The sequence below is a fragment of the Rhinopithecus bieti genome, unplaced genomic scaffold (assembly GCF_001698545.2).
Source record: "Rhinopithecus bieti isolate Rb0 unplaced genomic scaffold, ASM169854v2 scaffold_34281, whole genome shotgun sequence".
Taxonomy (NCBI): domain Eukaryota; kingdom Metazoa; phylum Chordata; class Mammalia; order Primates; family Cercopithecidae; genus Rhinopithecus; species Rhinopithecus bieti.
The window spans coordinates 1,700,960-1,713,746 of record NW_016814762.1 but is presented as its reverse complement, the minus strand read 5'-3'; the positions used below and the strand labels follow the sequence as shown (position 1 = coordinate 1,713,746).

Here is a 12,787-nt window from a genome sequence, read left to right as displayed (position 1 = left end):
AAAAAAAAAAAAAAAAAAATTTTAAATGAGAACAAAAGACAACATGCAGAACTTCCATAAAATTTCTATTAGTAATAGATTTTTTTTTTTTTACTATTTATTCTATAAATGTATTTTAATTGTTTTAGTCTGTCATCACCTTCAGAGCATTGACAACTCTTAAACTTTTTTTTAGGTGATCGAAGTGTATGATTTGACTAAAGTAAAGTTAAAATATTGGTAAGTTTTCTCCCCTGCTGGTATATGTCACACTTGGTATAGACAGTCCATATATACTACCTTCGTTAAGTTAGTAAAGATTCACATCTGTCACAGATGTGAATTATAGCCTGGTGCCATGATTTCCTGAGGCAACCTTCAAGCCTGCTCAGTTTCCTGGAGAAGAGAAGTAAACCTCATTAAGAATACATGATGTGTTTAACACTTCACGTATATGTCGTCTAACTTAATCCTCTCAACAAAGCCAGACCTCAGCTCAGAGGTAATGTGACAGTCTCCTGGGTCATAGCTGCCCTCCCCCTGACAGCCTCTCTTGTCACCTCTTTTCATGTTTTCATGCGTAACAGAGGTGGTACAAACCAGATAGGTCTGACTCCAAATCCTATGCTGAAGAGAATGCCAAAGAGACCAATTCTAATGCCAAAGAGACCAATTCTAATGTACTTTTTAGAATTACAGCAGGAATGACATGCACAATCCAAAGTTGTTGATCCCCCATTATGGCAAGGCAGCATGCCCCATCTAAAATCTAGAATACTCCTTTCTTTCTTTCTTTCTTTCTTTTTTTTTTTTTTTTTGAAACGGAGTCTCTCTCTGTCGCCCAGGCTGGAGTGCACTGGCGCCATCTCGGCTCACTGCAACCTCTGCCTCCTGGGTTCAAGCGATAGAATACTCCTTTCAGTAACTTTCCTTAACTGGCTTCCCTTTCCCTTTTTGAGGATGTGAAGAGGACCTGATTCCTGGGGGAGGCTCAGGCAGTTTTGCTGATAGAGGAGTAGACAAGCAAATGTGTGGTACCACTGGCCCCTGCAGGTTCTAGTTGTCTTTTAGTTTTACTGGGGCCTTCATACCTCAGGGTCTGGTGGCTTCTCTTCTCTACCCTCTTCTTAAGAGTCACTGGTGTCTTAAAGCCCCAGAGGATCAACTCTGTATATCAGCCTCATGAGAATTGACCTTCTCCTGACCTCATTCTCTTATTTAAAAGTTCTCTAATTAAACTTTGTATTTTGATATAATTAGAGACTCACCTGCCTGCATCTTAAAAATAACTCTCCCAGCTACTATCATCTCACACGATCTGTGAGCCCATCTTGTGAAGCCTAGTATTAAAAAATATTTTTGTTTTTCAGTGGCGTGCATTTTAATTCTCAGGCCATAGCTCCTACCATTGAACAGATTGACCAGTCTTTTGGCGCAACCCACCCTGGAGGTAAGCCAAGTCCATCTGATTCCTCTGGTCATCAGTGGCAGTTCACAGCAATAAACCTGCCTGGTAGTGCCATCCCACCCCACTGGAGTCAGGCTCCCTTAGGATTGTGGGATTGGTACTTGGGTGTGAAGGAAGGATCCTCCCCCTTGTTTTCAACTTAGTAGGCCAGTTCAGAAACAAGCCACAAGGAAGGTGTTGTCAGTCATTACTCCCTGCCAGGCTGGTTTATGTTAGCCATTTCAGATGCCAGTCAACCATGTTATTTTCTTCTCCCCCACCCCCAACAGTGTACAACTCTGCTGAGCAGCTCTTCCATCTCAACTTCAGAGGACTGTCTTTCTCTTTTCAGTTAGACTCATGGACCGAGGCTCCAAAGTATGAGGTTAGCCCTTCCTGTCCCCTGGTGTTTGTTGCCCAGTGTCTGTGTGGTATGGCTCAGCAGACGGTGTCATGGGATGGGGATAGAGGAGTGGGTATTAGATAGGCAGACTTTCTTTGGTTTCCATGTATTTGAGCTCTTTACGGGACAAGGAAGGGGCAGAGTGGGTGGGACTGACAGAGGAAGAACAATGCTCAGGCTGGCATTCCCAGGAAGAGGGTATTTGCCACCATGGAGTGAGGTCAGGCTCACTTTTCAGAGATAAGTTCATTCATTCCTTATTTTCAAACTCCTAATCAGCAGTTTTCCTGGTTACCTAGAATTTGGAGGTTTCATCCTCTGGATTTTCAATTACCTTTATTTTTGCAAACATTTCATTCATTCTTAGGGCTGTGAAAATGATAAGCTTTCGTAATGCTTATTTTAATTAAGGAAGCATTTCTGCATTTTCCCCTATGAAGAAAAGGAAAACTGCCCGGGTGTGGTGGCTCACGCTTGTAATTCCCAGCACTTTGGGAGGCCAAGGCGGGCGGATCATTTGAGGTCAGGAGTTGGAGACCAGCTTGGCCAACATGGTGAAACCCTGTCTCTACCAAAAATATTAAAAAAAAAAAAAAAAAAACCCCGACAGTGGCTACACGCACGTAATCGCCAGCACTATTGAGAAGGCCACTAAAGGATCGGGCGGATCATGAAAGGATCACGGAGATCAAAAGAACCCATCCTGGCATAAACATGGTGAAAACTCAATGTCTCTACTAAAAATAACAAAAAAAATATAGCGAGGCATGGGTAGCGGGCGACCTGATAAGTTCCCAGCTACTCAGGAGGCTGAGGCAGTAGAGAATGTCAACAGAACCTGGAGGCGGACGCTTGCAGTGAGCTGAGATTGTGCCACTGCACTCTAGCCTAGGCGACAGAGCAAGACTCTGTCTCAAAAAATTAGCCGGTTGTGGTGGTGCATGCTTATAGTCCTAGCTATTCGGGAAGCTGAGGCAGGACAATCACTTGAACTCGGGAGGTGGAGGTTGCAGTGAGCTGAGATCATGCCACTGTACTCCAGCCTGGGCAACAGAGTGAGACTCTGTCTCAAAAAAAAAAAAAAGAAAAGGAAAGGAAAACCAAGCAGAATTAAAGGTGGACTTGCATGGTTTTGGGGAGTTTACTGACCCAGAGCCAGAGAGCCAGGTTTGAGGATGTGCTTTGACCCTTTGACCTGAGCAGCTCTTGAAGACCATGAGTGACAGGGAAGACCAGAGCCTGAGTCCCATGACCTGTAGTGCCCTAAGTAAAACTCTTGACCTTTGTTTGCAGCCCAATTTTGCCCATGGCCTGGCTTCTCTCCAGATACCCCATGGAGCAACTGTAAAACGAATGTATATCTACAGTGGCAACAGCCTACAGGATACCAAGTAAGTGTAAGGAGCATGAGTTTCATGCTAAGGCCTGGGCTGCCTAGGAGAAAGAACCAAGCCTCTGCTCATTCTGTGCCTGTCCCCAGGGCTCCCATAATGCCTCTGAGCTGTTTCCTGGGCAATGTGTATGCTGAGAGTGTAGATGTTCTTCGAGATGGAACTGGACCTGCAGGTTTACGACTTCGGCTGCTTGCTGCAGGTCAGTGACTGGCTTTGAGGTTGGTACATTCCCCATTATACCTATGTTGAGACAGTCTAAAATCCCATGTGCTTAGGATGTGTCTTAGTCCATTCAGGCTGCTGTAACAAAATGCCATAAACTGAGTGGCTGGTAAACAACAGAAATGTATTTCTTACAGTTCTGGAGGCTGGGAAGTCCAAGATCAAAGCACTGGCAGATTCAGTATCTGGATGCGCCTGCAGTCTAGTTCATAGAAGAGACTTCCTCATATGGTGCAAGGGGCTAGCTAACTCCGTGGAGTCTGTTTTGTAATGGCACTGATCTCAATCCTGAGGTCTCTGCTTCCATAATGTAATCACCTCCCAAAGCCCTCACCTCCTAATACCATCACTTTGGGGGTTAGAATTTCAACATATGAATTTTAGGGGAACAAAAGCATTCAGTCCATTGCCACATAGTTGGTAGAAGACAAATTATGCAGATGTTTATGGTTAAAGCTTTTGTTTAGTTTTATCAAGGGACTGGACATAGTCTTTAATTAGCAAATCTTAATAAGCAACAGCACTGCTTCTCTCAGCATGCACATAGGCCTGCTGTGTGCTTATATAGCTTTGTGACAGTTCCCAAGTGTTTCCTGAAGATGCATCCTGTGGGTTGCAGTGCTACTACTCTCCCCTTTTTCCTTTTTTTCTTTTTTTTGAAACAATGTCTTGCTCTGTCACTGAGGCTGGAGTGCAGTGGTGCGATCTCAGCTCGCTGCAACCTCTGCCTCCCAGATTCAAGCGATTCTCCTGCCTCAGCCTTCCAAGTAGCTGGGATTACAGGCGTGCATTACCACACCCAGCTAATTTTTGTATTTTTAGTAGAGACAGGGTTTCACCATGTTGGTCTGGTCTCGAACTCCTGACCTCATGATCTGCCCGCCTCGGCTTCCCAAAGTGCTGGATTACAGGCATGAGCCACCGCACCTGGCCAGCTCTCCCATTTTTTCTACCTTTTTTTGTTTTGTTTTGTTTTGTTTTAAAAGAGATGGTCTCATTCTGTCATCCAGGCTGTAGTGCAGTGGTGTGATCATAGCTCACTGCAGCCTCAAAACTCCTGGGCTCAAGTGATCTCACCTAAGCCTCCCAAGTAGCTAGGACCATAGGCATGTGCTACCATGCCCAGTTAATTTTTGTGTATGTAGAGATGGGTCTTGCTGTGTTACCCAGAATGGTCTTGAACTCCCGGGCTCAATCGATCCTCCCTCGGCTTTCCAAAGTGCTGGGATTACAGGTGCAAGCCGCTACACCCAGCTTTTCTCCCTGTATTGCCCAGGCCTGTGTGCTGCAGTGGAATACTGTGGCCTTGAACTCCTGGGCTCAAGCAATCCTGCCTTAACCTCCTGAGTAGGCTACAGGCACGCACCACCATGCCTGGCTCCCTTTTTCTACCCTTAATGCCAAGTTCTCAACGTAGGCAAGCAGACGGGACTTGTTGAATTGTGGTTTGGCCACACCTTCGCAAGAGTTTTGCCAACCAGGAGCAACAACAACAACAACGAAAAGACAGAGTTGTCCAGGCGCGGTGACTCATGCCTGTAATCCCAGCACTTTGGGTGGCCAAAGCAGGCGGATTACCTGAGGTCAGGAGTTCAAGACCAGCCTGACCAATATGATGAAACCCCATCCCTACTAAAAATACAAAAATTAACCAGGTGTAGTAATGCGTGCCTGTAATCCCAGCTACTCAGAAGGCTGAGATGGGAGAATCGCTTGAACCTGGGAGGCGGAGGTTGCAGTGAGCCGAGAGAGCGCCATTGCACTCCAGCCTGGGCAACAAGAGCGAAATCCCGTCTCACAAAAAAAAAAAAAGAGTTGCCACCTTCAGTAGCTGGTCCCTCCAGGATCCATGCCTCATTTTGTGACTTTCCCATACCTGGCCAATGTCAGCTGCTTTGGGTTGTGAATTGTGCTTAACGGGACTGGGAGCTTCAGCGTGGAGTTTGTTCCCATAAAGATAGCTGAGAACCTTCGTGGAGCTCATAGCCTAACCAACCAGCATTTGTTTTCCTGCATCAGTCTCTGAGGCATTGTTTTTTTTGTTTTTTTGGGGGGCGGTTTTTGCTGCTTTTTTCTTTATTTGAGACATGGTCTCCCGCTGTCACCCAAGCTGGAATGTGGTGGCACCATCATAGCTAAGTGCAGCCTTTAACTCCTGGGCACAAGGAATCCTCCTGCCTCAGCCTCCAAAGAAACTGGGACTACAGGTGCACACCACCACCACACTCAGTTAATTCTATTTTTTTGTAGACATGTGATCTCCCTGTGTTGCCCAGGCTGGTCTCAAACTCCGAGCCTTAAGCGGTCCTCCCACCTCAGCCTCGCAAATGGTTCTTAGTTATTAAGAATCTGCTATATAAACTCTGAGCCCACTTCTGTGAATGATTAGACAGTTCACAACCTCCAGGTTAAGAATTTCTTAAAATGTGATTTTCTAGCCAAGACAGAACAGCCACTTAAAGGAGTATCACACTTGAGCTGTGGTTTTGGGGTTTTTTGTTGTTATTGTTGTTGTTATTTTTTGAGGCTAGAGTGCAGTGGCACGATCTCAGCTCACTGCAACCTCTGCCTTCTGGGTTCAAACAATTCTCATGCCTCAGGCTCCCAAGTATCTGGGATTACAGACGTGTACCACCACGCCAGGCTAATTTCTGTATTTTTAGTAGAGATGGGGTTTCACCATATTGACCAGGCTGGTTTCAAACTCCTGACGTCAAGTGATCTGTCCACCTCAGCCTCCCAAAGTGCTGGGATTACAGGTGTGAGCCACCGTGCCCAGCGTGAGCCATGGTTTTTGAGAGAATTGAGATGTGACAGCAAGGTCAAGTGATTTAGTATGTTTTTTCCCAAGAGGATCACTGCTTGAAACAGCAGGGTGGTCAAGGACCAGGGTCATTAATCATCCCAGATGACAGCAGGAGGAGCCTGTTAAGGGTGGACTCCCAGCCGATTATGTCTGCCACCTTGTACAGCACATTCCCAGCAGTCACACTGCTCACTGCTTACACTGTCAGCAGGGCAAACGATTTGTTAAGTCAGGGCCTCAGAGGGTTATCGTCTTCACTGAGAGTTTCCTGTGGCAAGCACAAGTTTCTTGACCCACTCATTTCTCATATCCTTCCTTATGGAATATGGCTGCAGTGATGGTTTTAATGTAGGGAGTCAGTTCAGCCATCTGGGTCTCCAAATAATTTGTAGAAAGATACACTCTGGAGAATCACAATCTAAAAAGTAGCCTGAAACTGGGGGTAATTCTACCTGGATATACTTCAAGCAGAGGGAGACAAAAAAGAAGACTCACCTATAAAGGGTTTCTTCCCTGCAGCCCCCATCTGTCATCCACACGTATCTGGCACCTGAAGAAATGTGTTAGGCCACTGGATACTTTGGGCCCACAATCCAGCTTGACAGCACTTTTGGTGGGTTCTATAGGTCACCCAGGCTTGCCTAAGCCTTTATTTGCCCCTCAGTGTATACTTGCTGAGAATAGAGATTCTTGGGTTAGTTGAACTCAGTACCTAGTTATTTAAGATTTGGGTTCTCTAAAGCTTCTGTATATAGCAAATGGATTGTTACACATGAGAGAACTTTGACAACTGTAAAGCCTTGTGTTGAGTAAGATGGTGTCAGTGATTATCATGGCACCAGGAATTACAATCCTTCTCAGATTTTTTGCTTCCTTTTTTTTTTTGCTGGGGGGTGGGAGCAAAACACTTTGTCTCCCCCTCCACAAAATGGGGAAATATTTACTGTTGGTGTGTCTATTAGTGTGCTACAACCACTTCCACATCTGTGTGTTTGTGTGTGTGTCATTAACTGTAATCATTTCTGAAATGTTGTATTAGAAAAAGTCAGAGCTTAAAGATTCTTCCCAAAGAATAAACTTTTGGCAAATCAGAAGGTCTTTTATTCCTCCACTTAGCTGGTTTGTCCCTTTTGAGTGATAATGGCTCTTGTCTGGGTTGGAGGGCTCTGTCAGGTGTTTTTGTAGAATTAGGGAGTCAAGTAATGTATGCTTCACTCTACTTGTTGATAGAGCGGTCTTACAGGTTCAGTGTCTCTGTTAGGGGTTACCATTGAGAGTACTTTTATATCTTTTTTTTCTTTTTCTTTTCTTTTCTTTTGTGTTTTTTTTTTTTTAAAGACAGTGTCTCACTCTGTCACCCAGGCTGGAATGCAGTGGTGTGATCTTAGCTCACTGCAGTCTCTGCCTCCGGTGCTCAAGTGATCCTCCCACCTTAGCCTCCCAAGTAGCTAGGACTGCAGGAATGTGCCATCACGCCTAGCTAATTTTTGTATTATATTTTGCAGAGCCGGGGTTTCACCATGTTGCCCAGGCTGGTCTTGAATGCCTGAGCTCAAGCAATCCACCCCGCTTGACCTCCCAAAGTGCTGGGATTATAGGCAGGAGCCACCGCACCCGGCCAAGAAGTACCTCTGAACATAAATCTTTGCATTTTACCATCGTTGTGTGATGATCTGATTAAGGTCTTCTCCAGCACACATAAGCTCCAGTGATGGAGCTTCTCCAGCACACATAAGCTTCAGTGATGGAGCTTATGGGAAAGAAACAGCACTGCCCTTTTTTTTTTTTTTTTTGAGACTGTCTCTATCACCCAGGCTAGAGTGCAGTGGTGTGATCTTGGCTCACTGCAACCTCTGCATCCCAGGCTCAAGTGATCCTCCCACCTCAGCCTCCCAAGTAGCTGGGACTTACAGACACCCAACACCATGCCCAGCTAATTTTTGTATGTTTTTGTAGAGACAGGGTATCACCATGTTGCCCAGGCTGGTGTCGAACTCTGAGCTCAAACAATCCATCCACCTTGGCCTCCCAAAGTGTTGGGATTACAGGAGTGAGCCACCATGTCTGGTCAGAAACTGCACTGCTTTTGTTCGCTTTTGTTTCTTCAGCATCTAGCACAATGTCCTAGCACATGGTAGGCAATAAAATAGTTAGTGAATGAATAAGTGAATGAAGTCTTCAGAGCTTCATGTCACATGTGGGGGATTGAATAAGTCCCTGGCATTATTTTGAATAGATAGTGGTCTCTTGTACAGTCTTAAGCCCTGGTGACCTGATGTTTCTGCTTGCATGCAGTCTTGCCCCTTGCCAGACCTAATAATGTAGCATGGAGCCAGTAGCTTCTCTGGGGCCTCCAGAGAGGGTCTCTGGTTCTAACCATAACCTGACAACCTCTCTCTCTTGTTTTTTGCAGGTTGTGGACCTGGCCTATTAGCAGATGCCAAGATGCGGGTATTTGAACGTTCAGTGTATTTTGGTGATTCCTGCCAAGATGTTCTTAGCATGCTTGGCTCTCCACACAAAGTCTTCTATAAATCAGAAGACAAGGTAAGGGAATTATGTTGCAGTCTCTCTCCCTCTTTTTTTAAATCAACACCAATTTAATATTGAGTAAATGTAAACTGTTTGCTATTTTCCCATAGAAGTTGTTCTAATTAAAGCTAATGGTAAAGTAAATTGAAAACTGTTTTCTAACCCCTATAGTCCAATTACCCTGACTCTGTCCCTCTCCATAGTGCCTACCTTTCCTTGGAGACCAAGGCAGTCCATAATCAATGACAACTGGCCCCCTCTCCTCCTAGATTGGTCAGCACCAGGAGCTGAGACTCCCGACACTCGTGCTTGTACTGCAGCTTAATGTTACTCACGGAACACAATTTGTAGACTTTAAGTTAATCCAGAACTATATTAGAGGGATGGATTTTAATTTATGGTTATTTTTTCCCTACAGATGAAAATTCATTCTCCTTCCCCTCATAAACAAGTTCCATCGAAGTGCAATGACTACTTTTTTAACTACTTCACTCTTGGAGTGGTAAGTTGTGATTCCTCAGAGAAGCCCTTCATTTCTATTGGGGTGGACAGTGCACTTTTGCAGATTTGTGTGTCCACATGCAGCTGGAACCATGGGCATTGGAGAACCTAGTGCCAGCTGGCTCTGCCCAGGGTGGTTCTGCATAGGCTCTGGTACTCCAAAGTAGACCTTTCCTGCGACCAGGATTGCTCAGGAACACTAGCTTCCCTGATTGACTTCTTTTCTGAGGGAAATATGTTCCACAGATGGAGGCCTTGGAAATCATTCAGATTAAGCTGTTTGGGGAACTGCCCTTTTATAAAGCATAGGACCCTCTTCTTGAGTCACAAAATGGAGACTGAAAAGGCTTGGAGACAGTGAGGTGTGCTTGTATATTTTTAGAGGACCACCCCAGAGGCATTGCTGTATCCCTGTACTCTGGACCCAGGGAGCTGGATGTATTTGGTAGCTGGTCAGTGTGGATAGTGCAGCTGGTGGGTAAGATGCAGACATGAGAAATGATTGTGTAAACAGTGTTTCAGCAGGAAACATCTCAGAGGGCAGGGCTGGCCTGGACCATGGGTCTTGTAACCTTTGAGTTTTCTAGGGTCTGAGGTCCTGAGGCAGCAAAGAGTAGATTCCAGAGAGGGAGTGAGGAGAGACTGAGTCTGTCCAAGTGGGAAAGACCAAACACAGGAGCCAAGAGTAGTAGTGTAGCTGCTGTTGGGTCATGAACTCCTGAGAGTAGGATGGCGGCAGGAGGGAACAGTGCTGTTGCAGCTGGACCTCTGGTTCAAAGGCCAGTGATGATAGTATCTCAAGAACTTTAGGGTGTTGCTTTTCTAGCTGGAAACCTCTGTGGCTGGTGGTGCCTTTGCCCCAGTTTTTGCTTGGTCCCACTGGTCTCATTCTGCTCACTCAGCCTGGCAGGCTGCGCTTGGCTCACGCTACCAGCCTGGATCCCATGCCTGCCAAGGGCAAGCCAGGCATGGAATGGCAAGGGGTGTGTGAGCAAGTGAATGTGGCGTCCAGCCACTGCGCCCAGCCAGGCACGCTGACTGCTGTGGTGGGGCGGGCGGCTCCAGGCACCAGCATAGGCGCCGGCTCCATGTAAGGGTAAAGCTAGATCACATGTACTGCAAGCAGCTTCCATTGCTGGCACCCGTGTCTGGACAGGGAGAACGCAGTGACGCCCAGAAGCTTGGAGACATCAGGAACCACAGAGCCCCAAACAGGGTGTCACAGCTCTGGCTTGGGGAGCTCCTAGGTCTGGGCTTCCTGAAGGGCTGCAGCTCTTCTTGTTGCTCGTAACGGGGAAAGCGGGGCAGAGCATTTCAGCCCTATTTATGTTACACCTCTTTCGGTCCCACCATTCAATGGGTCCCAAGTTCTTGTCCTGCGTCCAGGAAGACTGAGGTATGCAAACAGCTGGAGGGTAAGCAAAAAGGAGAGGAGCTTTATTGAGCAACAGAACAGTTCTGAGGAGACCTATAGTGGGCAGCTCCTTTCCACAGGCAGGTCGTCCTGACGAGTGTCCAGCTCTCAGCAGAGAAAATACCCATAGTGGGTAGCTTCTTTCTGTAGGCAGGTTGTCCTGAGGAGTCAAGGAGACCTGAAGTGGGTAGCTCCTTCCCACAGCTGGTAGTCTTGACGTCTGTCCAAGTCTGGCTGAATCCGGGGTTTTTATGGGCTCAGAAGGGAGGAAGTGCATACTGATTAGTCCATGAGCAGGCCCGCAAAAAGCACCATAAATTCTCACTCCACCCAGACTCTACCCAGAGCTGGCAGCCTGGCCCCCAGGCCTTAGGCCATCCCTGGCTTGAAGGTGGGGTTTCACCTGGGACCCACCCCTTTCCGCCCAGGAGCCCTTCTGCTTCCTACCACCATCAACATGCCATCCATGGTGCCCATGCTGTGCATGCCGAGGCAGCAGGGGGCTAGTGTGTCAGTGCCCCCCTGAGCGTGTGCACTCCCAGCCAGGTTGCGACAGCGCCTGGGCTCAGCCACCACTTTGCTCCTCCCCAGAGCAGGCACCGGGAGTGGGGAGAGGCTAGGGAGTGGAAGCAGGCACTTTCAAGCCTGCCAGGGCAAGGCGCCTTCTGGGGCCCTGAGAGTGTAGGGATGCCAGGGTCTGGAGCTGCAGCTGGGAGGCTGCAGCTACACCGAGGAGCATGGGCTCCTGCCCTGCCAACTCAGTAGAGGGCAGGACTCTCACCTGTTCCCAGTTCCCACAGGCTCTGCACAGTTCTTTCATTTTTTTTTTTTTTGAGACGGAGTCTCGCTCTGTCGCCTGGGCTGGAGTGCAGTGGCCGGATCTCAGCTCACTGCAAGCTCCGCCTCCCGGGTTTACGCCATTCTCCTGCCTCAGCCTCCTGAGTAGCTGGGACTACAGGCGCCCACCACCTCGCCCGGCTAGTTTTTTTTTTTGTATTTTTTAGTAGAGACGGGGTTTCACCATGTTAGCCAGGATGGTCTCAATCTCCTGACCTCGTGATCCGCCCGTCTCAGCCTCCCAAAGTGCTGGGATTACAGGCTTGAGTCACCGCGCCCAGCCGGCTCTGCACAGTTCTATGGGAAAACAGAGGTCCTGGCCACGCTTCCCCTGCTGCAGTCGGCATCCTCGCAGCGGCCGCTCCAGGTGGGCCATTGCTGCCATCAATAGGTGACAGGGAAGATGGAGAGAATGGACTGGCCACAGTAGGACTTAGTTGGCTGTGGGTACGGGGGTAGAGTCAGAGGTGACCCTGAGGTCACAGACCCAAGCAGTTAGATGAATATGAAGCTGGGAAGGGTAGGGGATAGGAGGGAAGTATTCATTGGGTGGCATCAAATCCAGGTCCAAGTCCTGGAGAGAGGTCGGGCTCTAACTTCAGTTCCTGGAGTTGCTGACTCCTACAGCGTGTGTAGTGGAAGCCAGGAGGGTCTGATGGATCGTGGAATTGAGAATAGTCAGGTGGCCTTGAGCCAAGAACCAGGTGACTTGGCCGGCATGGTGGCTCACGCCTGTAATCCCAGCACTTTGTGAGGCCGAGGTGGGTGGATCACCTGAGGTCAGGAGTTCGAGACCAGCCTGACCAATATGGTGAAACCCCCATCTCCACTAAAATTACAAAAACTAGCCGGGCGTGGTAGTGTGCGCCTGTGTTCTCAGCTACTGGGGAGGCTGAGGCAGGAGAATCGCTTGAACCCAGGAGGCAGAGGTTTCAGTGAGCCGACATCATGCCACTGCACTCCAGCCTGGGCGACAGAAGTGAGACTCTGTCTCTAAAAAAAAAAAAAAAAAGTGACTCTCAATCTTCTTGGTAGCCTTAGAGCCAAAATCTGCTCTCAGTTAGATTTTTTTTATCAGGTGCCATTGGCAGGAAGGATCTCCCTTATGTTTTTGTTCCTAAGAACTGGTAGCTGCAGACCCTGTGCCTGTCAGGTCTGTAGATGGTTGGGTCCCCCGCTTCATTAGCTTGGTCAACATGGTGAAACCCCGTCTCTACTAAAAATAAAAAATAAAAAACTAGCTAGGTGTGGT

At 47.6% G+C, this 12,787-nt stretch overlaps 1 protein-coding gene across 3 annotated transcripts in view; it reads left to right on the top strand.

Annotated features, from left to right (window-relative positions):
• The window catches only part of PHAF1 (phagophore assembly factor 1), a 43,348-nt gene that overhangs the window by 25,680 nt on the left and 4,881 nt on the right, over positions 1-12,787 (top strand). For all 3 annotated transcript variants that reach the window (XR_001881520.1, XM_017852319.1, XM_017852320.1), the window contains exons 5-11: positions 176-219; positions 1,350-1,429; positions 1,717-1,811; positions 3,123-3,220; positions 3,310-3,422; positions 8,665-8,798; positions 9,202-9,285. Coding sequence is in view for 2 of the 3 variants with exons in the window: in XM_017852319.1 (XP_017707808.1) it covers positions 176-219; positions 1,350-1,429; positions 1,717-1,811; positions 3,123-3,220; positions 3,310-3,422; positions 8,665-8,798; positions 9,202-9,285 (648 nt within the window). In the remaining variant the exon portion in view is untranslated. The remainder of the gene's footprint in view (positions 1-175; positions 220-1,349; positions 1,430-1,716; positions 1,812-3,122; positions 3,221-3,309; positions 3,423-8,664; positions 8,799-9,201; positions 9,286-12,787) is intronic.